The 23,987-nt window shown below is 51.2% G+C and overlaps 14 protein-coding genes across 14 annotated transcripts; 7 read left to right on the top strand and 7 right to left on the bottom strand.

Moving 5' to 3' along the window:
• Positions 1 to 2,404: 2,404 nt before the first annotated feature.
• On the top strand, positions 2,405 to 4,534 carry NEUTE1DRAFT_117360 (uncharacterized protein; the record flags this gene model as incomplete). The annotated part of the gene is made up of 1 exon (XM_009853802.1): positions 2,405 to 4,534. One exon carries the CDS (start codon positions 2,729 to 2,731, stop codon positions 3,851 to 3,853), a length of 1,125 nt encoding a protein of 374 aa, XP_009852104.1.
• Positions 4,535 to 5,267: 733 nt separating this feature from the next.
• Positions 5,268 to 7,345, bottom strand: NEUTE1DRAFT_44171 (uncharacterized protein; the record flags this gene model as incomplete). The annotated part of the gene is made up of 8 exons (XM_009853275.1): positions 5,268 to 5,905; positions 5,953 to 6,023; positions 6,079 to 6,187; positions 6,338 to 6,400; positions 6,578 to 6,653; positions 6,855 to 6,994; positions 7,032 to 7,130; positions 7,207 to 7,345. 8 exons carry the CDS (start codon positions 7,343 to 7,345, stop codon positions 5,268 to 5,270), a joined length of 1,335 nt encoding a protein of 444 aa, XP_009851577.1.
• A 1,421-nt stretch (positions 7,346 to 8,766) lies between these two features.
• NEUTE1DRAFT_123031 (uncharacterized protein) lies at positions 8,767 to 9,980 on the bottom strand (the record flags this gene model as incomplete). Its single annotated transcript, XM_009853801.1, has 4 exons — positions 8,767 to 8,953; positions 9,004 to 9,157; positions 9,636 to 9,705; positions 9,841 to 9,980. The coding sequence occupies 4 exons, from the start codon at positions 9,952 to 9,954 to the stop codon at positions 8,767 to 8,769; spliced, it is 525 nt and encodes a 174-aa protein (XP_009852103.1).
• A 300-nt stretch (positions 9,981 to 10,280) lies between these two features.
• Positions 10,281 to 12,017, bottom strand: NEUTE1DRAFT_101788 (uncharacterized protein; the record flags this gene model as incomplete). Its single annotated transcript, XM_009853800.1, has 3 exons — positions 10,281 to 10,707; positions 10,762 to 11,705; positions 11,775 to 12,017. The coding sequence occupies 3 exons, from the start codon at positions 12,015 to 12,017 to the stop codon at positions 10,281 to 10,283; spliced, it is 1,614 nt and encodes a 537-aa protein (XP_009852102.1).
• Positions 12,018 to 12,216: 199 nt separating this feature from the next.
• NEUTE1DRAFT_101787 (uncharacterized protein) lies at positions 12,217 to 13,407 on the top strand (the record flags this gene model as incomplete). The annotated part of the gene is made up of 5 exons (XM_009853799.1): positions 12,217 to 12,294; positions 12,470 to 12,532; positions 12,809 to 12,835; positions 12,960 to 13,166; positions 13,213 to 13,407. The coding sequence occupies 5 exons, from the start codon at positions 12,217 to 12,219 to the stop codon at positions 13,405 to 13,407; spliced, it is 570 nt and encodes a 189-aa protein (XP_009852101.1).
• Positions 13,408 to 13,885: 478 nt separating this feature from the next.
• NEUTE1DRAFT_123030 (uncharacterized protein) lies at positions 13,886 to 14,636 on the bottom strand (the record flags this gene model as incomplete). The annotated part of the gene is made up of 2 exons (XM_009853798.1): positions 13,886 to 14,070; positions 14,396 to 14,636. The coding sequence occupies 2 exons, from the start codon at positions 14,454 to 14,456 to the stop codon at positions 13,886 to 13,888; spliced, it is 246 nt and encodes an 81-aa protein (XP_009852100.1).
• Positions 14,637 to 14,682: 46 nt separating this feature from the next.
• Positions 14,683 to 15,548, bottom strand: NEUTE1DRAFT_147155 (uncharacterized protein; the record flags this gene model as incomplete). The annotated part of the gene is made up of 2 exons (XM_009853797.1): positions 14,683 to 15,168; positions 15,226 to 15,548. 2 exons carry the CDS (start codon positions 15,460 to 15,462, stop codon positions 14,683 to 14,685), a joined length of 723 nt encoding a protein of 240 aa, XP_009852099.1.
• An 891-nt stretch (positions 15,549 to 16,439) lies between these two features.
• Positions 16,440 to 17,059, top strand: NEUTE1DRAFT_101784 (uncharacterized protein; the record flags this gene model as incomplete). The annotated part of the gene is made up of 2 exons (XM_009853796.1): positions 16,440 to 16,604; positions 16,709 to 17,059. The coding sequence occupies 2 exons, from the start codon at positions 16,440 to 16,442 to the stop codon at positions 17,057 to 17,059; spliced, it is 516 nt and encodes a 171-aa protein (XP_009852098.1).
• A 741-nt stretch (positions 17,060 to 17,800) lies between these two features.
• NEUTE1DRAFT_101783 (uncharacterized protein) lies at positions 17,801 to 18,424 on the top strand (the record flags this gene model as incomplete). Its single annotated transcript, XM_009853795.1, has 3 exons — positions 17,801 to 17,984; positions 18,018 to 18,242; positions 18,396 to 18,424. 3 exons carry the CDS (start codon positions 17,801 to 17,803, stop codon positions 18,422 to 18,424), a joined length of 438 nt encoding a protein of 145 aa, XP_009852097.1.
• A 135-nt stretch (positions 18,425 to 18,559) lies between these two features.
• NEUTE1DRAFT_101782 (uncharacterized protein) lies at positions 18,560 to 19,555 on the bottom strand (the record flags this gene model as incomplete). Its single annotated transcript, XM_009853794.1, has 4 exons — positions 18,560 to 18,677; positions 18,710 to 18,851; positions 18,907 to 19,207; positions 19,463 to 19,555. The coding sequence occupies 4 exons, from the start codon at positions 19,553 to 19,555 to the stop codon at positions 18,560 to 18,562; spliced, it is 654 nt and encodes a 217-aa protein (XP_009852096.1).
• Positions 19,556 to 19,584: 29 nt separating this feature from the next.
• Positions 19,585 to 20,389, top strand: NEUTE1DRAFT_101781 (uncharacterized protein; the record flags this gene model as incomplete). Its single annotated transcript, XM_009853793.1, has 3 exons — positions 19,585 to 19,673; positions 19,760 to 20,044; positions 20,236 to 20,389. The coding sequence occupies 3 exons, from the start codon at positions 19,585 to 19,587 to the stop codon at positions 20,387 to 20,389; spliced, it is 528 nt and encodes a 175-aa protein (XP_009852095.1).
• A 464-nt stretch (positions 20,390 to 20,853) lies between these two features.
• On the top strand, positions 20,854 to 21,176 carry NEUTE1DRAFT_101780 (uncharacterized protein; the record flags this gene model as incomplete). The annotated part of the gene is made up of 2 exons (XM_009853792.1): positions 20,854 to 21,045; positions 21,087 to 21,176. The coding sequence occupies 2 exons, from the start codon at positions 20,854 to 20,856 to the stop codon at positions 21,174 to 21,176; spliced, it is 282 nt and encodes a 93-aa protein (XP_009852094.1).
• Positions 21,177 to 21,560: 384 nt separating this feature from the next.
• NEUTE1DRAFT_101779 (uncharacterized protein) lies at positions 21,561 to 21,891 on the bottom strand (the record flags this gene model as incomplete). The annotated part of the gene is made up of 2 exons (XM_009853791.1): positions 21,561 to 21,596; positions 21,655 to 21,891. The coding sequence occupies 2 exons, from the start codon at positions 21,889 to 21,891 to the stop codon at positions 21,561 to 21,563; spliced, it is 273 nt and encodes a 90-aa protein (XP_009852093.1).
• Positions 21,892 to 22,035: 144 nt separating this feature from the next.
• Positions 22,036 to 23,669, top strand: NEUTE1DRAFT_101778 (uncharacterized protein; the record flags this gene model as incomplete). Its single annotated transcript, XM_009853790.1, has 4 exons — positions 22,036 to 22,087; positions 22,120 to 22,278; positions 22,318 to 22,828; positions 22,880 to 23,669. 4 exons carry the CDS (start codon positions 22,036 to 22,038, stop codon positions 23,667 to 23,669), a joined length of 1,512 nt encoding a protein of 503 aa, XP_009852092.1.
• Positions 23,670 to 23,987: the final 318 nt, after the last annotated feature.

Genomic DNA, 23,987 nt, shown 5'->3' with positions numbered 1-23,987 from the left:
GGTTGATTTATGAGAGACGGTTCCCTCGGTCTTGCAAGTTCACCTTTCTCAAAAGCGGAACGAACTAAATGTAACTGAAGATCTAGATCTGACCTCCACCTCCGGGGAAAGAAGCATAGAAACAAGGGTGCCCATTGCATTCTGATCCTTGAGGGGGGGGGACAAGCGCCCTGCGGGGGTTGATAATCTGAATATTGTTGTTTGGTGTTTCAAGAAAATGCAGGCGGCTGATGCAGGCTTATCGATTGGCAGCCGAAAAAGAATGGACAAGCGCCAACGGGTCTGAACTTTTTCTCGCTGGAGCTTCATTCTGTGGCCTCACAACCGCCAGACGTGAGGTTCGGAGAGAGGACACTTGTTTTCCGCCTGCCTTGGAAGGGAAAAAAGACAAGGGAAAGAAAAGAACAAGCATTTTTCTCACCCCAAGACTCCAGTACCGAGCTTTTTGCACAAAGGTTCTGGATTTTCCTCGATGTTTCCATCGCTGACAGCGGATCGTAATTTCGCTTACAGCCTGGCTGGGGGGCAAGTTCAGCGAAGCTCAGGTCCACCGACATCCAGAACTTGCCGGATGTATGCCGAGATAGGGAAGGCGCCGGGAGTTGATTACACGTGGGAAAACTGTCGTGAGAGGGCAAAGGTTGAGTTGCGTTGCAGCGAAGGAGGGGAACGACGAATCGATGAAGGAAATGAAGACCAGCCCAGATTCAATATAGTTGCCGATCCCACACAGGAAGAAAACCAAGGCAAAAGTCGGGCATGGCTTAGACGGGAGTGAGATGGATTCTCAGCCGCTTTACAAGTGTGCCGCATTCCGAGTTGGGATTCGAGCCTTTTTCGTAAAATGTCGCAGGTGTCTGGAGTCTCTCCACACAAGTTGTTACAAACCGACACCGGGCGTGCGGGAAGCGGTCGTTCAAGTTGTTTTCAAACTTCAAAAGAGTATTGCCGTCCGGCCTTGTCCTTTCCACGGTATCTGAATTGAGTTGTGCTGTCCTGCCCAGTGAGCCAGTACAAGTGGGATATGACCAAGGCACAGCAGCAAACTCTCTACACTACATATACTATGAGGCGAGTGATTTCCCTTTGCTATCCCTTGCTGTTTGTGTGTGGGTGACAGTGACTCGTCACCACTTGCCCACGCCCAATACATAGCGACTCCCCGCCGTGCCACCCGGACCCAGAATTTGTTTCTGCAGAGCCAGCGGCGTGGACTTGTGCCCTGATTTTTTATGGCTGACCCACATCAGAGCTGATTCCGTACCTGCATAACCGGGCTGAGTGTCATTGGTGCGTGCCTCGTGATGGTGGGCCGCGCTAACAGCCGAGAGGTCGATCCATCTTTTTCTGGTCCCGCTCGACTATGGTTGGCTCCGGGTGCCACAACATCACAGCAACCTCGTCGCTTTTTTGTCTTTTAAAAAAAGGAAATCGAGGGCGGCGCGTCTTGGTGAGTCCTGCCTCCCTCGCCTCTTCGTTTTGCCTCAGCTTCATTCATTGCCGCGCGTCCATCGGACTAGTGTTTCCGGCCAGTGGAAGCGACTCGATAGTCGACTGATGATGGAAAGCAGTTCGTTTCTTTGTCGTCCGATGTTGAACCGGACACATCGATGCGAGTGCAAGGTACCTTATGGCGTCCCATCCTTTGTATAAAGGACAACGCCCACGAAAAGTGATCAAAGGCACACTTAGGTACCTAAGAATCAAAATGTGGCCCAGGTATCCAGGGGACAAACGCGCCTTGGAGCATTACGAAGCCAGAGGATACCGAAGGGCCCTAATATCTGGCGGTGCTCCTTCCAAGTCGCCGTGACCGGCGATTCCGATCTCGACCCTCGCTTGTTACGTACGTAGTGTGATTGCGAATTTATTTCGAAATGTGTATCTGTGGAAAGATCCCATTCGTGGGCGGACGGTTGTTTCCACTTGCTTCTACACTACTGAGTGGGACCCTACTTTGTTGTCTGACGCGCTACGTGCCTGCCTTTGTGTGCTCACAACGGGACGGGAGCATGGGAGGAAGGTTTGCAACTCGGGTCCCCTGCCCTTGCCGCCAAGATGTGGTCTCAGGTACACTACACTACACACGCCATGGATCTCGTTCCTGCCGTGCGTTCCCACAACCGGGGACCTTACCCCTGGCGGTTACGTCTCACCGGGCAGGTCAGGTCTGGAAGCCTTTGAGTCCCCACTGGACCACCCCTCCTCCTCCTCAGGCGGGCTCCTCGTTCAAGTTTTTGCTGGGCTCCATCGAATGACCCATTGATGTGTGTCCGTTTGTTGTCTATCCAACCTGAGAGGCGCCCTGACCCCCCAATCAATTATAAGACCCAATCCCCCCCCCCCCCCCAGTCCTCGCGGCCCGCTCATCCCTCTTCCTTCCTGATCTCCCCATCACGCTTCTCTTTTGGGCATTTTCATTCTCTCGTGTCCCTTGACTGCTTCATCACCAGTCCCACGCTCCCTCAGCACCACCTCGTTATCCACATCCGTCCGGTCGCTAGCTTCGATCGACGTTCCAGCCAACCCATCCAGATCGGCAGCATTCCTTGTGCCCCCGCCTTGGATCCGCGACTGTTAACTCATACATTCCTTTCCAGCCCCATCCGCCAACCGCCTTCGTATCTGGTTATACGCCGTCTCAGCATCATTCCCTCATTAAGCGCTGCTGGACAAGTTGCGACACTCCGCATTATCCTTCCTCTCGACACTGAACATATCCATCAAAATGGTTTCAAAGTCCCTTATCGCCCTGGCGGCTGCCACCTTCGCTGGCGAAACTCTTGCTGCTAGCATCCATCGCGGTCATGAACACCATCACCTTGGCAAGAGGGACATGGTTACCCAAATGGTGACCCGTACTGCCTGGACTACCGTCACCGTCACTCTTGGCCAGAGCGTCAACGCTGCTCCGACCGCCGTCGACAACAACACCAAGCTTACCAAGTCCCGTTCGCCCAGCTCTAGCACCGCCGTCGCTGCGCCGGCCGAGGCTAGTTCTGCTGCGCCCTCGAGCAACACCATTGCTCACAACGTCAACGTTGTCGATGCTGCTGCCAGCCCGTCTGCCACACAGAACAGCGCCCCTGCTGCGACCCCCTCCACCACCACCACCACTGTAGAGTCGACTGAGGACCAGTCGAGTGGTCACCGCCTCCAGCGCGGTCTTGCCTACAACGACGGCAAGCTCCTCCAGGGCTTCCTTGGAAGTGGCTCCAAGGCCACGTGGGTTTACAACTGGGGTCAGGTGGACGATTCTGGCACTGGTCTTGAGTTTGTCCCCATGCTTTGGGGCGTTGACAAGGGTTTTCCCCAGTCCTGGGACGCCAATGCCCAAAAGGCTATTGACGCCGGCTCCAAGGCGTTTCTCAGCTTTAATGAGCCTGACCTCAGCTCTCAGTCAAACATGTCTCCGCAGGATGCTGCTGCTAATCACATCAAGTATATGAACCCCTGGGCCGAAAAGGTTCGCATCAGTTCTCCGTCCATCACCAACTCTGATGATCCGAACATGGGTCTCAACTGGATGCAGAAGTTCTTCGATGCCTGCAACGGACAGTGCAAGGTGGATTTCTTGGCCCTTCACAGCTATGGAACTGACGGACCCACCGTCCTCAACCACCTTCTCGATGCCTACAGCCGCTTCGAGAAGCCCGTCTGGGTCACCGAGCTTGGCTTTGACGGCGATGACGACAAGAAGAACCAGGCTATGGAATACGTTCTTGATCACTTGGAGAACAACTCTACCTTCTCGTTCGTGGAGAGGTTCACCTACTTCATGGTTGCGGAGGGTGAGATGTTGCGCAACTCGCAACTGACCACCTTCGCCAAGACTTTTGCCTATGGTGCTTAAGCAGTTATACCATCTGTCACTTTGAGAAGATTTAACTATGGACTTGGTTCTGCATGTTAAAAGATCTTGCCAGTTTTGGTTCAAGCTATCACCATCTCCGCAATCTTGGTCTTAACCATAGGCTTTGTTTTCTTGTTCTCACCCTTTCGCTTAGCTGTCTTTGAAATATCCTGGGAACAAAGGAGTGGCGCATTAGGATGGATGGAGAATAAGAAGGAGCAGTATGGATTGACGGGTGGACAAAAACTGGCTTTGCCTTATTTTTATTTTTTTGAGGAACGTTTCTTACATCTTACACTCCATTTCTTTGTGCATAAATTGCATCGCAAACTTTTTTTTTCTTCCTTCTTCATACCCGTACGACTTGCAATCACGTCTACACATCGCAATCCTTCTTTTGACGATGTTGCCGTTTTGCATGGACGTCTTTTTACAATCACACATGTTGAATCACCCACATGTGTTTTTTTTTTCTCAACTATTTTCAAGCTTTGTATGTATGGAAAACAAGGATCAAGGCAAAAGGCTATGATGATATCAATGAACGACGTTTCACGATGGCATAGAAGAGGACGGCGAATACCTGCTGGATGGGGAGTCCTCGTGTGCATAAAATGAAGATCATTCCACAGAGAAGAGGAATCCGAGTATCTGCCAAATGACGGTGTAAACGTCACCACTTTATTTTACAGTGCCTACACTATCACCAGTGCTTGCGTCCCGATGTGCATAGTTGTTCCTTTACGATGTCAGCCTGTCAAAAGCATTCTGTTTCGTGTTGGCGGAGTGTTGATGTTTAGTTGAGGTGAAGGTGTGCATCATGCCATATAGGTAAGCTTGGCATGTGCACTTACAGCCCTACGCTAACCGTACTGTAACTGCGACCCTGGCAGGTGTCATCTGAACCGGAGCGGGCCTTTCTGTGCGTCCCTTGGCAGCGGGTCGAGAGCGGGCATACAGGGCCCCCGGCCTGCGACGCTTAACTCCGGAGCCAAGCCCTAACAGATTGAAACTTTTACTTGCCCCTGAATGAGATCCTACTCCTATATATCAATATCGACGTCGTTCTGGAATATGATTTGGGTATGATTGTGCAATAATCTTTCGTTCTCATCAGGTATAACTATGTGTCTCGGATAGTCTTGCACTTCGTTAAAATCAGCACGCATAGACAACTCTCTCGTTTGGGTATCCCATGTCCGCTCATGCAACATGACTATCAAGCGTATTCGATCCCTTTTAATCAAAACAAACCCAAGCCACCGTATAACCAAAGCGTCCAAGAACCTCCATGGAAGTTTCATTTCGGATCACTGCCCGTGCCACGACTTGCACGGCTTCCGCGATTCTGTTGTCCACTCAAGGTGATGACGGTATCCCTACGGCTGCGATTACGGCTGTTGCTGTGACTCGCCTAAGGGTCACTGCTATCTTCGTATCTCCGCGACGAACTCCTTCCACGCCTCCATCCGTCACTGCGGCCACCTGTTGCAATCACGACGCTGTTTCCCAGCTTGACCCCTGCCGCCTCGCTGGCTTGGGTGAGGCTGGATCCGTAGTCAACGTCGATGCGCACCTCTGTCGGGGAGATCTGGGTGGTGGGCACTAGCGGTGATATCGAGTCACTGGTGCCCCTCTTCCTGGGACTCAGTGATATCATGCGTATCTCGTCTGAGTCGTCGGTTGCGGATCGCTTCAGGTTGTCTTCGTTGAAGGGGTTGTTGGCGTTGTTGCTTGACAATGTGTCGTTCAACTCCATCGGATCCGTGCTGTTTAGGGCAATGTCCCCTATATCGTCTGCTATGGGCTTGGTGCTTGGAGTGGGCCTTGGTGAAAGGCTGCTACTGTTGATACTGGCACGGTTTGTCGATGAGTTGTTCTTTTGCTCTAGCATCCCCCCGTTGGCTTGCTGTCGTGATCTTCGGAGATCGTAGACATCCTCGCCATGGTTACTGTGTCTTTGTTGCGACATGGTCTGAGAGTCGATGTTGTTGTTCGAAGCGATGCTGTCCCGTGAAGTAACCCATTGGATGACGATGGCGCTGAATAAGACTGATGAAGGTCAGTATGTCACCAAGATACACAGCCAGTTGACTTACTATCACTATTACAACACATCAGACACACCCATCCAGGTTCGCCATTCAAACCCATGAGCACTGATAGGTTGCTGTCAGAACGTTAGTCAGGGCCAAAATCAGGAGCCTTGAGAAGACAGATCTTACACGACGCTGCTGGTGAGTGTGCAGATGCAACCAATAAGGGTCCGCATGGCCACCAGCTTCAGTCTTCTATTTCCCCGAGTTTGCTGAGAGCTATTAAAGGCATAGAGGCCTGATAGAGTCAATTACCGTAAGATAAAACTATATGAGGAGGACCTATTACCTAGTAATGGCAGCACGAACAGAATGGTGAGGTAAACCTAAATCGTCAGCACGGGTATATTGATTACCGGAAGAGGAGAGGCAAATGGGACTAACTTACATTGACGAGCAGGTCGTAGACAATGAGTGGAATCATGGCGTATCTCTCCATTCCGATTATGCACTGTTTGTGTTCTATCTTTGTGATGCGACTGCGGCACTGCTCGTTAGTGATTGAAAGTGGATCTCGCTGTGAAGTGTACAACATACTAAATGAAATTGAGGACCACAACGACGCAGTAAGCACCTTCTAACTGTTAGTCTTGTTGATCTACACTTTTTTGAGTTTGAGGCAACAAACCAAGTACCACAATGGTGTTGAAAAGGTAGAGCTTGGAGTGTATCCGGAGTTTCTTGCTTCCGGATCGGATAATAAACTGTTCCCAATGTCAGAGGTCTGGCCTAATTATCTGGAAAGAGTTATAACCGACCGCTTTCTCCACCAGAAACATGTAAATAAGCTTCAAGATAGGATGTTAGACAATTTTCCGAGTACTCAATATTTGGGTAACCACGTACAATCTAGAAGTAAGGTCAGCTGGTCTTCTTGCACGTTCGACCCTGTCTGGACACCATACCTTTGTTGTGACGTAGCAGGCCAGACAAAGTAAAATGGCCGACTCGCAGATGGATGCCGAGCTATCAACACCGAAGCCAAATTGGAGTATGGCAGTAGCAAACACAAACAAAAAGGAATCGGCGTAGATGGCGAAAACCACTGTGAGGACATGTCAGTTGTGAGGCCGAAGACATACCGATGCCGACCTGGCGAGCAACTGCACGCTCCGGGCGGGACCTACTCCACTGGACGGGGGGAAGTCTGCTCCAGACTTTGACCGCTAAAAATCTTTGAGCTGTTTGTAAAATGAGTCGTATCGGTTCAGTTCATGCCCCAACCAAAGAAAGGGTCGACAAACAAAGTCCACTCACTCAGAAAACTGGAGATGATAACCAGAGAGATCATGGCAAGAATGACGCTAATAACCATGCCGGCAACGGGCTCCTCGCCTGACTCCGACTCTTCCATCTTTATGTCGTTCCGTCGGGTGCTGACAAGCGGCGGGACCATGATGATGGCAATCGATCCATCAATCACACGAATGCGAACATGTGGCGGTTGTAGCCAGGGGCTGCAAATGCCTGTGTATGTTGTTCAAATGGATTGTGTTCTTCTTTGCAAGCGCAATAAAGTGAACCATCCAAACTGGTTGTCGGCAATCTAGCATCCAAAGTACGATCAGGAAGGTAGCCAAACATGAGTTGGAGAGAGAAATGAGAAGAAAAGAGGATCGTGGCCACAGCCGCAAAGAGAAAAGAAAGAGGAGTGTGCTAGAGGGTCGCAGTTTGTATGTGTCCGGATAGGTATCTTTCAAGTGATCAAGCCAAGTCGAAGTAGAGTAGGACACCCAAAGGTATCCGAGTAACGTGAGTCGAGGCTGATGTGGAGGTTTGTTACAGAAAAGGCTCGAAGACGAGGATCGCCAAGTTCTCAGCTAGGAGTGGAGGTAGAAGTCCAGGAATATGAGGGCGCCGTCGTCGGCAACACAAGCGTAACCAAATCTAGCCAAGAAGAAAATGGGAAGTCGTCGAGGTTGCTGCTGCTAGGGATGGCACTATACTGCAGGGAGTCCACCATTACTCCTGGGTGAGTTCAAGGTGAGGTGACGGGGTTTGTAACGAAAGGTTAGATGGCAGTTAAAGAAGGAACTGGGGAAGATGAGATCACCTAGGCGGGGAGATCGGTGTGAGATGGAATACGTAGTAAAAGTGCGAGTGGTCGGGGATCGCGCGCAGGGACGGGCAGACCCGACAAGGATGGGAAATTGAAGAACGAGTCGTCTCGATCCATAGTTTCAAGACCTTCCAAAAAATCACCCGCCTTCGCCTGGGTAGCTCTTTCCTTGGCCACCAGACCACCCGAAAGAGGACTGACGGATCGATGCAATGCGAGTTCACATTTCGGTCTTTGGGCGCCCAGATGGGAAGGAGCGCGACAAGTGTTCAAGCCACATACTGCTGTTGTACCACCTCACCGGCCATGGCCACTTAAGAAAGAACCCAGCGAGAAACAAAAAGGTGTCGATTATTGACACCTCTTTTGCACGTTATGAAGAAGGAGAAAACAGAACAAGACATTTTTCCATGCTGCAAAACGGGTTGGGTTGGTGGAGGATGAGTGATGAGCGAGTGTCCTGGCGGGTTCGTCGCTCGCGGCTGCCAAAGTAGGTAGAGGTATGCATGGAGACACCAGCGTGGAAGTCGCTGTTCTGTTCTTGCAGGTGGATGCCAAATCTGCAGCCCCTGGAGAGCCTAGGTACCTCCGCTGCACCTCACATACTTCGACTTTTCCTTGCCAGGCCTGCATCTCGATTTAAGATGCCGAGTCTCACCTTGGGCGCCTACAGTCTTATCGCCTCCACTGATTGACGCTGGAGTATACACATAGGTAGAAAGAAAGAATATCGAGGGACTCCCTGGCCACAACCGATGTTAGCCATCATCCCTTCTAGCTATATGTGTATAGACCGTTCTTTTATGTTCGACAAGAAGCACGAATACCATATCGAACCGCCATGAGTAATCCTCCAAACCCCAGCAGTTTCCCAGCTTACCATTTCTTTCACGATACCCAGGGCAGCACCCACGGAGCTGAACCACCACTTGTCTCTGGATACCCCTGATAGTTCCAGAAGCGTACCACCTCAGATGCTCGGAATGTGTAACCACAGGCAGGCACGACCACAAACCAGCTTGGGTAGGTTCCCTTGGTATCCCACTGCAAAGGTGTCATGTTGCTGTACTCCCTCTTCTGTAGTTGCAGCAGCAGCTACTGCCGAAGACGGAGGGAAATCACTTACGCTAGAACTGTAGTCGCCAGTAACTTGGAACGAACCCAGCAGGAAGCTACTAGTAAGGTACCTAGGTAGTTATGTGTAACAGATGTGGCGGGTTAATGGATGAAAGCGGTCATCGTGTTTCATCCTCTCCAGGTTGGTGGCGAGAGTTCGATGAAATTGAGACAAGGAATGAATCATTCCCTTGCTGTTTCCGCGGTCACGCGTCAACTGTGGACTCTCGATAAACCTTCGAGGTATTTATGCGGGTGAAAATAGGACTGACGCGTTGCTTCATCGTCACTTTAACCGTCTTGGAAACCTAAAACTACCTATAGTAGCAGATCATCAATGGAAAAAGGGCAAAGAAAGCAGGCAGCGGAAGAGAAAAGACCAATTTACGCAGTCCGGGATTCGAACCCACGTCTTTGCACGTGCAGTGGTGACTTCTATTCAAAACCTTTACCCACAGAGTAGGTCTCTGAAAAGAGGTTCGATACTATATTTATATCCAGGGAGTTCAACCTACAAGCAGAGTGATGTGCTTGGCCACTACACCAACCGCGCTGTTTCCTGTTGTCGCAAAGAGGACTGCCTATCTGTCTGATGGATCAGTACTTTTCCAATACAGCTTGTAGTGCTGACGATGAATATAATTATAGCTACCTATTCATGCGTACCAACCCAAGTCATCCATTTGTTAGTTCTGTCCGCTTCCAAAGGTCTGCACTTTTTTGTTCTGCCCATCCCGTTCTGTTGAGCCGGCTAAGGCGGGCAGACCTTGAGAGGCCCGAAGCGCAACCACCACATGTCTTTTGTTTCTCGGTAGCCTCCAGAGAAACATACGAAACCTTTTTTACACTTCCAATCCATACCCAAAAAGGCGTTAAAATGCACCGAGGTATAATGTCCTACCCTTGACATGAACCATACCAGTAGGAAAATTGAACAAGACGCAAGTGCAACTTTAACCCGTCTATGTGTGGTATCAAAAACTCGACTCAAGTGTACCAGGCATTTTCAAGGAAAGATAACCAAAAAAAAAAAAAAAAAAAAAGAAAAAAAAAAAAAAGCCGGAAGTGACGTGCTCGTTTGAATGACAAGGTATTGGACATTATTCTCAACATGTCATTATTCAAAGTACAACACCATCCCTCTGAGAGCCGAGCATCACGGCGTGGGCGTGGGTATATCTACCTCTGTTGGTTGTGGCTGCGCCTGACTTGGAGGCCGTGATGCCCTAAGTCTGCCTCTGAATCGCTCAGCGAGTCTCGCTCGGTGAGTAGAATCTGTGGATTCGCCGTTATCAGGATCGCTTGTTAATGACGATCCTGTGACAGACCGTCGTTGTTGCTGCTGAGACCTATGTCTTCTCAAGATTTCCATACGTTCTTCGATAGAGGCAGCCCGAAGTCTGTGCAAGTCAAGAATTCGCAAAGACCTTCGCCGCTCTCTAGGGGCGGTGCTTGGCATGGGACTTCCACTGGTGCCGGGCTGCTGGGCGTTGTCGCCTGCTGCTGTTGGCAAAGACACTGAGTGATTATCGCCAGGGCCGGTAGTGCTTTCGATTGAGCTGTGGGGTCGAAGATCGAGACGACTGCAGACGGTTAGTATGTCGCTTTCCATCGTCAAAGACATTCACCAAACCTACCATAGAGGGCAAGTGCCCGAGATATTTACCAGCCAAGGGTCGACGCAAGCTGGGTGGTACCTGTGGTTGCAAGGGAGAACCCGAACATCTTCACCAATCGTGAAATCCTCGGTACAAATTGGACACCCCAGATTGATGTCGTCTGAGGTCGTATTCTCAATGTCGCCGGCTGTGTTGGTCATGCCCGTTTGAGCCCCATAGACTGTTGCCGACGAAGCCTGTTCGGATGCCTCCACACTCGGTACAGTCATGGGTCCTTGAGATTTGGCTATAGATGGTACCGTCTCTTGGATTGCTGACAATTTTGCTCGTGGCGTTGGATCCTGTGATGACCTGGAGGGTTGCTGTTCAAGCTGGAAATCGGGATCCGGCTTGGCTGGGGATTTCTCTCCAAACTTGACGATAGGCAAGGTTTCAAGCACTGCACGCGCCAGCCCTTTGGCTCTGCTTTGACTAGGCCGTCCGCCGTAGCCGGGCCTAGGTCCGTATCGCTCCGGATAACGATGGGCTCGGATCGCTCCGGTCGCGATAATAGCGAGGAAGAGTAGGGTAATGACTCCGGTAATACTGTAGAGAATATTCATGGCGATCGGTGAGCCATGCCCGGTTCGATCTTCGTCGTCATCATCGTCAGGTTCCTCATAATCCCCAGTAATAGTGGCTAAACTGCCTGACATTGTGAGGTTAAGCGTGTCTCTTGCATCGATTTGGTCGGTCATGGTGAAAATAGTAGTGTAGTTCCAGTCATCCGTGCTGTCGCGTCTGCAGCCAGCCCCGGCCAGGCTAAACAGCAGAATAGCTTTTGGTGCCTTGGCCATGAGCTGGTCAAAGAGGGAGGTTGAGTTAGGGTTGTCGCAGTTGAGATATGCGATACTGTTGGAGTCGATAAACTCGAGCCAACCGCCTTCTTCAGTAGGAACCATTGTCCCCTTGATTGTGATAGACTAACTGGGGGCATTAGTGAAACTTGCACTTTTAGTTATGCCTTTTTTATGTTTCTGATGGTGGCCTACCTCCCGAGCTATGACGGACTGGTTCATCCCAACAGCTTCAGTCAATGGGACAACTCGGTGTCTGATCGGCTTGGCGTCACCTGAACCTAAAGGTACGGTAAGTTGTAGGGTGAGATATTGGTCTTGCTCCCAGTCCGAAAGCTCTGGCACGGAACTAAGCGCATTCGCGACTGAGATTACTAGCGTAACGACGGCAACAAACAAAAGTTTGCCAAGGGCGGCGGCAACGGTTGACGTCGTCATGTTTAGGTTTTCAAGTAGAGGTGATGCGATAATGAAAAGGAGGGTCCGAATCCACGATGCGACAATCCGAATTCTTGCTGGTTGGGGAGGATGAGAGACGCCTGATAATAAGGGCCGGATCCTGGTTGTCTGGACTAAGAGACTAGGAGTCTCACATCTCCGTGTACCTTAGGTATGAGTCGGACAGGAAGGACAGAACATGGCTGAGCCGTCACGCTGGGTTGGAATTGATGATTTGGAATTAATCGGTCTTGGGATCGCCCCGCGGCGGCTTGGAGTGTTGATACGCGACGCAAATGCCCTTTTGAGGTGATGAGATGAGATGGGGCTGAGGACAGTTGTATAGGTTGCGCCAAAGAGTATTTGCGAAATTGATACCTACCTTAGAGGTAGCGTAAAAGGAAAGACGCTGAAGCGCTGTTCTGGTAGGTCCCGTCAGACGTTCGTTTTAGATGCAAGAAAGTGAAAAAGGAAGTGGACGGACGGAAAGCAGCGGAGGCCAGATAGCGAGCGAGGTACACTACACCTGTAGTGTTTACAAGGCCGCCGGGCCACGTGCAGGGCAAGCGCTGACGGCAAGGTAGGTAGGTAGAGTAGTACAGGCAGGTGGTATCCCCAAGCTCGGAAGCTTGGCTGACTCTTGGCTTCCACTTCTTCGACTTGGCTCCTAACAACACAATATGAATGGATCGACGGCGCGGCGGCGTTGCAGTTGGCAGGATTGCCGACACTACAGTATCAACAGCGGTTGATACGCTCTGATTCGCCCGAGGATCTATGTGTGTGTAAAGGTTGACAGTCCGTGGCGTCGTAGGCTTGTGTTTCGTTGTAAATAATTCAGAGTAGGATGCGACAGATGGTGTGCCGTATGAATGGGCATCCTGTTAGAGCTTGAGGTTGGACTGCATGTAGGCCGGGGCAGTGCTAGGGCGTGTTACTTAGGGAAGCAAAGATGGGCAACGCATTGGAAACACCGGTAGTCGCATAGTCCGTCTACTATCCAATCTGACTGCGAGTGCAACTAAAAGTCGACGAACACCAAATGCGTTCAGTAGTGTAACCGAACTTACTCAATCCGAACCTAGAACTGAAGCATTCCGTTCACATGGGCCCCAAGCCGGTCAAGACAGGCACCTCTTCGATAGCTCCGTGACCCGCAGCCGTTGAAAACACTGGACGCCGCAGTTGTGAACAGAATGCGGAGATTCGCTGTGCTATCGCCGTACATGTAGGGCAGAGGCATGTTTGGGGTTTCCCCCGTGTCTGTGACACCGAAATCGGTTTTAGCGCTCATCATTTCGCCATATCTGCGCAAGGCAGGCACTACCCCGGCGTGGTGTCAGGCAGACTCAACACCACAAACAGCTTTTCTACCTCTATCATCCAATAACCCGAGCGCTAGACGTTCCTTTGCCTCTCCCGAACTCTATATCTGGATGACTGATCGCTAGTAGCGAGGTGTTTGACAATGTAATTCTTGTCGCATTCAACATTCTGCCGACTGTACCGGAGAAGTTGAGAGGTAGACTTGTGAACGGTTTGGTTTTCACCAGTCTAGTCTCGTCGAGGAACCCGTTGCCGTCAAGTTCGACGCGGTCAAGTTTCTCTTTTCATTTGCCTGATCTGTCATGCCATGAAATCTTCGGCTTGCTCGGAACGTATTGGCGCAGCTTAATCACCTATCGAGGCCAGCCGCTTACCCATCATTTACCAAAGTGGTAAGCATAGTATACTGACTGTCGTCAGACATGAAAACTGATACAACAATGGACGTGGCGATAAACTTCGGGTCGCTGCTTGAAACAAACGGAGCGGACCTAAAGTCCCATGGTTCAAGAACGTTGAGTTAGGTGGATGGCTGCAGTTAATTAGCCCTGTGGCGTCTTCCATGGCTTCGTGGAAGATTCCATTCCGTTGAACTGACATGGATGTAAATTGCATGTTTGTAAGGGGTAAAGACTTTGGTTGACGGACATTGACCCTTTACTCGCATAAAGCTTTGCGAGAGCATCGAGAATCCATGCGGTGAAATCGTCACGCAATATGGGCTCGGCTAACCACAGACCACAGTATTGACGGAGCACTTTTTTTTTTTTTTTTTTTTTTTTTTTTTTTTTTTTTTTTTTTTTTTTTTTTTAATGTCGTCTTTAGTCGGCTTTGTTGGCTTTGATCAAGCGACATCAAGGGTCTTGCTGTGTTCAACATTGTGGATGAGCGGATGGTTTCTGAACTCCATGTACTACCGGATGCGCACTGGCGGTGGAAGGGTATCGTAAAGGGAAACTCGAGATAAACTTCTTCCATCATTCATCAATCAGTATCAAAATGTCTCGTCGAGGGAATGGAGAGGAAGGTTGTGCGGTTCCAAGGTAATTGACCATATCTTGTCCAGAAGAGGCGACCATCGACCGGCGTGCCTTGAGCTAGAGAAGCACTCATGGATAAACAGATGCCATCTTTGTCGCTACCCTTGCAGTCCAAGTACGAGCAAGCCGAACAGAATCACCTGACGTTATACGCCGGCTTCCCGGATCTCCGTCACCCCTCCGCCTGATCGGTGCATCCGAAACGAACACACCGGTGGGATATCGGTAATGGCGTAGCTAGAAGGTGGGGATTCCGAAGTGTGGGGGCCGGTGCAGAGAGTAGATAAATGTTGACTTTTTCAAATCTCCTCCATATCTTCGAGGTCGTCCACGATGGGGAAGTCGCCAACCTCGACTCGATCCGGCCTGACGAAGACGCCATGCTTGAGTTGAGACTCTTCGCCCCAGTACCGAGTTCCTCCAATACTTCCATCATTCTTGCCCACTGGCTCGTCCAGGTGAACACCAATCCAAGCACCGATGCTGCCCGGGATCTCCTTGATCTCACCCACGTACTTGACCACCCCCCTTCTCGTGTCATCTTGGCCAACTCTGCATCGCTTTCCAACCTCGATTCCGCGTTGTTCAACTTCCTTGGCAAACGCAGCGATCTTGGCCTGCTCATGGCTTGGAGCGTCGGGGTCGAAGCGTCCGAGCTTTTGGGCCTTCTTCCACGCCAGAACTGAATCGGTCTTTTTCTCGTACTGTTCCTCTGGCATCACATACTTGTCCACGCCAGCGGCGTTGAAGTTGGGCCTCGCCGAGGGAGGTCGCAGGTCGGTGATCTAGCGCATAGTCAGCATTGGCTCTCTTGACAAAACGTCGGGATGAGCCAGTCTCACTTGGAACTCTGCATAGGGTGCCAGAGGATAATTCTGCAAATACGTAGTCTCCTCGTCCGCTGCTTCAATCGGAATGGTTTCATTCGTCAACGTCTTGAGGGTGATGCGCTGCGAGGAAGGGGGAATGCCCGTGATAGGCTCCATCTTGGTCTTTAACTGGGCGATGGACCATGAGGGCGTGATGCGACGTTCCGAGGAGGAATACTCCGACGTCACGTACATAGGAACGTCCGACATGCTGATAGGTAGCTCTGCGTGAAGCTTTGGCTAGTGAAATATATGATGATAGATATCCAGGAGTGACAACGGGGTTTGGGCAAACTTTGGGCGCAAGGAGAAGTTCATTTGACCGGATGACGGCGATGGGGAACAGAGGTATGGACACTACCTACAGGCGCCAACAACAACAATGTGGAGCCAATTGAACGGTCCAGGGCATTGAGTTCTGTTTATTAATTCACCCGACAGAGCGTAGACCTGGACAGGCACGAACTGAAGAGTACACAGTCGATGATTGTGTAGAGGAGCCTGAAGTAAACAAGCAGTCGTATTTCAAGCCACGCACACTCAGGATATTACTATTCATCGTGGGCTTCAAGACACCTTGATCCTTTGCCGTTTGTTTACAAAGACAATGCCACAGTTCGTCGGGTTGCACATGCAAAGAGATAACGAACTTGATACGCGCTATCATCCAGACAGTATATTACATGACATGGCCCCACAAACGCAGGGGAAGTATGGTGATGCTGTAATTACCTGTATGTCATATCTACCTCTGGAAAGTGTATGTTGCACCACCGCCACCTTCCGCTTGCCTTGGTGCCACGAGAGATCGGTTGCTCCTTCTTCCTCTTAGTAACGAACATCATCTCCTCCACAACTGCGCCTGTCGTGGCATCACACTGCACTGCACATCATCCACAGCGTGGTCCTCGCCCGTCGCTGGCCCTTTCCCTTTGGATGGATGCAACGTCTAGGCTTTAGAACACACGCGGGTTCATTAGGGTACACAATTTGTTCTTCATATTTTCCCACTTCCCTAGTTTGCACTTCCGAGCCGAACCTATTATGCCACCTCCAAACAGTCGCTTTCTCATTTCCATTCTCCCTCCCCGGGGCCATGTTGTACTCAGGTCACTTGCCTAGTCCAAGGCCTTTAACCTTCACTACATACCCACTCATCCCAGTTTGATTGCATTGAGCCAACATTCATGGGCGCTGGCTTCGCTCTTCCGTGCTTGCCTGGATCCAATTGCCTCTGCGCCTTGGAGAATCATCTTGCCAACCCCCAAAATCCATGTCTCAAGGCCTCGATCGCCAATACGGAACAAGAGAACAAAGCCATTGCGGCACACGCGTCCGGAATCAAGCCGAGAGTCTGCTTCTTACGACTGGGAAGTAAAGCGAGCTGGACGCACTGCGATCCTCGGCCTACGATACCATTGGGTCTCGTCCGTTTGTAAGCTCGGACAACAGGAAGCCATGTCCTTGGGAACACCACGGCATCGCAGGCACATACGGGCGGCCATCATATGCCGTCAAACCTGAGATTTATGGCAAGCAAGACTTCAAACGCCCCCACGAACCACCATTGGCCAGCTCATCTTGCCCTCCTCCTCCACAACCATTTCGGCATGGACTGAGGCTGCAGACAATGCAGGCAGGCTACCACTATGCCATGCTACCTTACTGCACCTGGCACATTGAGCAAGACGCATCTATCCGTCTCCCACGCCTGGACTGGGGAACATGTCGATGTCCGGATCAAGGAGACAGTCAACCACTCAGAGCTTCCCTCTTCGTCTCTGTGCAAACGGCCGGACCATCATGAAACACAGATCCCAAAGGTTCGTTGCAGAACCTGACAAGTCACATTATCCTTCAAGATGCTTCTCCTCCTCCATGTTCCATTCATTCCTTGCCGTTTCCAATCGGCGTTGCCTCTCGCACCCCGTCAAGGGAAACCCAGATGAGGCTGCTAAGAAAAACACATAGCCGCAGTCCTTAACAAGCGATGCCTTATACTCAGCCGCTGACTTTGCTCTCTCTCTCTCTCTCTCTGTGTGTGTGTGTGTCTCTCTCTCGCTCTCTCCTCTCTTAAACCCCCCAACCCCTAGCCTTGACATCCGCTCCTTGGTGATGCTTTGAAAGGGTTTGATTCTGACGAGCTTCTTTGTCTGCATAGGTCGGCTGCAATGGCCTCTACCCAGATCAGCTTTAGCTAAATGTGTGCTTTGACCAGACAATCAGGCACCACATTGGGTCAAACAGGCGCCCTCCGAAACACTGTGTACAAACCGCAAAGACGCGCTCCCAAGACGAACAAGGACATGGCCTGAAAACTATTCACCCACGTATGACTGTGTAGAGGCATGCGTGCTTTCTACATGCGCTCTCCAAGATCTGTCTCGATGCTGTTCACCGCCACGTCGGGTTCCCGTGAATTCACAATGTCTGCAAGACTTTGCTTCATTTACCATGCGAGAACAACGGCGAGGGACGGCAAGTTATTACTTCGACCAGGTTCAGCCCTGGCCTGCGGGAGTGTGCCTATCGCTCAGACGTGGGGTACATGGGAGGTACGACCGAATATGAGAGCGCTTTTTGGGCAGCCAATACCACCTTTCCGACCAATTCGAATTTGGGGTCGGTAATGGCACGGTATGGGCATTGTTGCCGCCATCAAACGGAACTCGCGTCGAAAAGAAGAACCGTCTATGACAATTGGAGGCCAATGCATCCGAATGCCCGCGTATGTAGTCGCTGCAAGCTTTAAACAAAACGACAAGGGCTTGGGTGCGTACATCATTTGAGTTACAGGTACATACTTCATAGCGACCATCAGCGACAACTAGCATGTATCGGCTGGACCACTGCAGCGAAAGCAAACCGATTTGCTTCCAACGGGCTGTTGGGTGGTATCCCGCGGCTGTTCCCTTCCCTGTGGATGCCACTAGCACTCGGTCAGCCGGCGAATGGGTATAATGGACGAACAGGACTCGGGAACACAGAGGGTCTCTGTGCAGTTCGTCTCACAAGTTTAGCTATCCTTGAACACCCAGATGAGGAGCTACGCTGTTCGGACTCAGCTACATTGGTCATGAATCGAGATCGGCTGACATCGCAGATGGCAATTACCAATCTAGATGATGTTACAACAAATGCAGGTAGCAAACGAAGCAGGCTCGACAGCTAGTCGCTGCTGTATTCGGGCAACAACAGCACAACAACAAGCGGAGAAATGCCGTCATCCTGAATATGTTTCCCTTTGTTTCGGTTCGTTGTCAGGTCTTCACTCGTCTGTCACCAGCCAGCTGGCCAGCTCATCTTTTCACAAGCTACTTGAGTCATCCCAACATATGGGTCCTGGCTTCATATACTTTCCTTGAGGCTGTGTCTTCCCTCCCGACAACGTGCAACTATCACGGCTTGCTGCTTTGGCTACACGCCTTGTTTATTGTGGTGTGTGGAATGAGTCAACAGAAAGATATGACCGCTTGGACCGTTTACCGTGCACCAACTGTGCCTATCAGGTTCCCCAAACCCATAGAGGAGGCTGACACGCAACGAGAAGCCAATGGTCCGTCGCATAAGATCGAGAGGGTACGTGGGCGGTTCAACCGCTGCCAAAGCAGTCCGCTCACAGGCCGTGGCCGTCATGTTGGCCATACCTGATACTGTCTTCGTCGAGGCCGAGCAATCCTAGAAGCTGCAGTTCGAACCAATGGTAACATGAAGCATGGCCATCAAGAGGCTTCATAAAAGGCGAACTCTCTTCCTTTGGTCTAGCCGCCCAAACCCACGCCTGGAGGAGCACTTGGTCCATCACCGAGCAATTCCTATCTTTCTCCAGAACAACAAGCTCGTGGGGGATTGCGAGTCCTGATCCTCTTCCGTGCGAGGCGGTCCTACTGCCCTTCATCAAGGGCCCTGATCCTTGGTGTACGAAAGCGAGAAAACTGCAACAGAAAGTTGACCGCTAGTTCATCGGTTCTCGGTGTCCCAAGCAGTGAGGCCGTCCGTGACTCCGTGGTATTGTGTGGCATAAATTGCTAAAGGTTGCGCTGAAACTCTGCCACAAGGAGCATTTGGCCGCTTCCGCAAGCACAATTCCATTGTTGACGATTGTCTAAAACGGCAACCTGACAGGGCCAAAAGTCAAACGATGCCCAAGACAACCTAGGTTTAACAAAGAGCGTGGTCAGATTTCAGAGCAACAAGTTCCGAGACGCACAGACAATTGAGGCCGTTTAGTCACCGCACTGTCACCGATTAGCAACGAAACCCCTGTTCCGCATCCGACTTGTTGTGATGGTTTGATCGCCATGTTCAGTCGACGTCGTGTCCGTGTAGAAGATGGAACGCTTCAGAAAGCCATCATCCATGCAACTTACCATTCCTCCAAGCTCGGTGGAGAGCTGCGTCACTTCTGTCCCTTTTGAAAGGTGGTAAAAGACTAGGCCATCTCCCAAGATACTCGCATCGTTGCGCACAATGGCAGTCAAATTCTAAAATATGGTTAGCAATCAAGGGTACTGTATGAACACCCCAAGAACAGCCTCAAACCCGTCTGCAGCAGTATGGATCATCACCTTGCTCCGAAAGAATCTTGGGCCAGCAAAAGCTCATGTCTTACGGCTGCAAAGCCGAACGATGACTATCCTTGGGCCGACATGGGGGTGTTGTTGGAAAGCGGAAAAGGTTCGCGTGCCGCGCTCCAGCTTTTCATTCTTTTGCACCTTGATGACTGCCCCCGTTGCGCCAGGCGGAATCCACGAGCGGAGGAGAGCTCCATACCAGCACAGCGATGTCGCTCGTTATTTCTAACAAATCCGTAATGTACGGCGAATTTTGACTCAGTTCGAGGCTCCGCAACCGTGAACCAGGACGTTCGAGTCCAATATCTGTCTAACGCACAAACAAAGGGTTTATTGAGGGATTGGGGATCCAACACAAATGGGACCACGAAACTAGCAAACATCAACGGGTGGTACCGTCGTAATGGAGGGTGGCGTGTGCGTCAATGTTCCCCACTAGATTCTTGAGGGTTTTTAACGTCTGCCAGCTTCGCGGAAGGCCTAGCAAGTATTCATGGGTACTTGACAAGACGCAGTCTCAGTATCCCGCAACCTATGCATACATACCGAACATCAAAGTTTGATCTCCAGCCCCTGTAGGTATCTTACCATCCATCAGAATTTTTGGCCAACCTGTTCCATCTCTTGGGCCTTGCTGGGCTTGGCTATTGCTACCTAGCCCTGATTCTATCTCCCCCATTGTACCACCAAGTCCTCAACTGCCGCCCGTACGCGGCGCTGACGACAGTTTGATACAGTGGTACAGGAAAAGAATTGTCGATAAAGCCCAACCGTACCATTCAACTACACATTACATTTTGTTCAATCTCCACCCAACCGTTAGCATCGCCGTAAAAGTCTCAAACGGCGCCAGGCCTAACAGCGTATCATGACAGTGTTTTCCATCCATCATACACTAAACCCTTTATGACGCGGGAGACTGCGCACCGCTTGCGCCCTGTTTCTTGGGAAGCGAGAAGGATACTTTTCGACTGACAGGAAAAGGTGATGCGTGGGAAGGTGTTGGCCCGGTACACTGCCATGCTTTATGCATGACTTCGTGTCATTTACCCCTGGTCGACTCCCTCCTAGCTTGCATGTAAGCCAGGTACCAAACAGTTCCCGTCCGGCAGCTGAGCCTCTGGGGAAGATTTCTGTCCTGTACAGTCAGGAGTTCCTAGCCATGACGGGTTCCGATCGGTCTACAGTCCGGAAGAAAATTGGCTGCCTCTTCGGTGACGTGTGCTTTGCCGAACGCGGGTCCGGAAACTGCTTTCACAGATCTTCATGCCCCACCGTTCGATAGCGGCATGGCAGCTGGAACAGCAGTGGCTTTGTGAGAAAATCGTCCTGGGTGGTCAGTCAGCCTGATGTTGTTACCGTCCTGTCGCCCAAGATGCTGTGTGGTAGGACTATAAGGCTCAAAGTACCTACTTAACGCCGTGAGCACTCCATAACGGACCAAGCTCAACGATATACCCACTCTGGATTGTGGACGTGGGGCTGCCATGAGATGGAGACCGACCTGGTCTGGAACTCTGGATGTCTCTCCGGTGTGTTATTGCTCTAACACGCCGACCCCCTACCCAGGCGCTCCCGTCTACAGGGACCTCCATGACATCTAGGTTCCATTCAGTACATGAGAGGTTCTCACCAGTACTCCATGTTGAACAAGCACGCACTCTTTATACTCTCACCCCCCCCCCCCCCCCTTGTCCTGCTCATGTATGTACATATGTGCTCTCTTGGCTACGATTATGATGCTCTCTGCATTTGTATCTTTTGATGCTTCTATCGTCCCTAGTCTGTATCCATCTCCTTCACAGGAGATCCTGGTCTTGTCACGCACCAGCCTCGCCGCCTGCGGAGGTATACAGTCTTGAGCTTGCAACTCGCCTTTCATCCCAATCTGTAAAGCGCATGTTCCCGGGAACCGCTCAAAACCTTCTTCCTTGCTTCCTAGCTCTGACCTGGCACCGGACGAAAGCTCAAAGTATGGAAGATTAACCCATTCCTGAACGGAGCTCCAGTGGACCGGTTTATAGATAGAGCAGTCATACGAATTGGCTCTCCTTTTCTGCCTCATTAGTATCGCTCAAGTCCATTGGTCTGAATATCACCAATCAACAAGCAAAACATCTCGTTCAAGAAGATAATCGAATAGCCCCTTCCGGCTGAGTCCCTTTTCTCGGTCGAAAAGGCACATCTTTGGATCGTTTTCCTTCCCCACATGTCTTTGCGCCTCGAGACACCCTTCAACGACAAATCATCCCTCTCCAACGGTCTCACAACCAGTCTTGACCTGCATTGGCAGAAGGATTCAAGATCCACCTATTCAGCTTTCATAGCACTCTTGAACAGCCCCGAAGAACTATAACTTCGACGTATCCTCCTCGAGAACTACTCGATCATCCATCACTCCAAGCCAACCGTGCCAGCCAAGACAATCCAACCGCGAGCCTACCCTCCCTTGGTCTATGAACAACTCCCTATCTTAGTGGTGCCTTTGTAGATACCGCCATCGTGGATATCGCATCACTCCTCAAACGTTCCGACTCAGATGAGGCCCCCGTGGCTCATTCCCAATACACATCCGCAACGACAATACCGCCTACCACGACGGTGGCACCACCTGCTCTTGGCGGTTCATCATTCGCCACGTTTGCTCCATCCACTGGCACCCGATCTCCGAGGTCTAGCGGTGCCGGCGGACCAGGAGCAGGAGGCAGTTTGGGGAAATCAGGATCAGGAAGCGTCAACTCAGTTCGTCCTGGAAGCGGCGGGAAACGAACCATGCCACCGCATACATCCGAGTCGCCAGCCAAAAAGCAGAGCAAATGGTCGCCCGAAGAAGACGCACTGATCATCGAGCTTCGCGGAAGCGGGATGAAATGGGATGATATTTCCAAGCGTCTACCAGGTCGCAGCTCTATCAGCTGCCGTCTTCACTACCAAAACTACCTCGAGAGACGCAGTGAGTGGGACGAGGAGCGCAAGAACAAGCTGGCAAGGCTCTATGAGAGGTAAATTTAAACCCTGTTCTCCCAACAAAGACCATACCTGACAGTCCACAGGTTTAAACCCGAAATGTGGGCAAAGGTTGCTGAAGAAATGCAGGTTCCCTGGCGTGCCGCTGAAGCAATGCATTGGCAGTTGGGTGAAGTCGATATGGCCAGACGAGCGGGAGTTGTTCCCTTCGCGCTGACTACAGCAGCCTTGGGTGATTCTTCGGTCATGCACCATCGAATGCCTACTTCGAGAGGCCATCATGGTCACTCCCAGTCTCAAGGAAGCCTCCCGAGAGATATTCCCACTATGTCTTCACCAAGGTACAGCCGCGGCCCCCCTGGACCTTTCATACCACCTCCTTCGTCCGGCGGACGGCCACTGGCAGCTCGGCGCGACAGCTTACCGACACGATCGTCCTTTGCACCACCCCCTCCGCCACACCATCATAGCGACCCCAGCGGCTATACGTTGGCGCCAGCTATAGGTCTGGCTCCCATCCATACATCGAGCTATACTCATCAGAGCCGTGGGGGGATGCTGCCAAGCGTCGCCGAATTGACGACCGGAGTAAGCCCCTACAGCACGCCTGCATACTCGACGGGTGGCATGACCAGTATGGTGAGCCCAACCCACAGTGACACGACGAGCCCTGGACCAACTCATCCTGGTTACTCCGCCTATCCGCCCTTGGAACCACTTGGAACCGTCAAAAGACGGGCAAGTCCGGAAGCGGGAGGGATACGTGAGACAAGCAGGAGACGGCATCACTTCCAGTCTCGACAAGAGGATGGTTACTCGTCTCTTGGACCGCCACCTGGCATGACATCGTCACGACGTGGACAGAGATTGGAGTGAGGGAGCCAGTCAAGAGCAAAACAAGCTGTGGACGGTGTGATTGAAGGAAAATCTAGACTGCTTCTGTTGGACGACCTATCACGCATAAGGTTACGTGACTGAGCTCGAATACTCTGAGACCGAGGACAAGCTTCTCACCATCAAAGCTTCCAGCTCGAGCCATGACGAGTGTGTTTTTCATTCTTCCAGACACGCCCCGCCTACGTGTTTGCTGTCATCAGCCATTCAATAAGCACACGCCTAGTACAGGATAACTTTCGTTTTCCCTCAGCATTACGATTAAACAGGCACAAACACACAGATTCCACCTACCCCGTT

Source organism: Neurospora tetrasperma (assembly GCF_000213175.1).
Source record: "Neurospora tetrasperma FGSC 2508 unplaced genomic scaffold NEUTE1scaffold_4, whole genome shotgun sequence".
Lineage (NCBI taxonomy): Eukaryota > Fungi > Ascomycota > Sordariomycetes > Sordariales > Sordariaceae > Neurospora > Neurospora tetrasperma.
The sequence above is the reverse complement of the archived record's forward strand: the minus strand, read 5'-3'. Positions and strand labels throughout refer to the sequence as shown.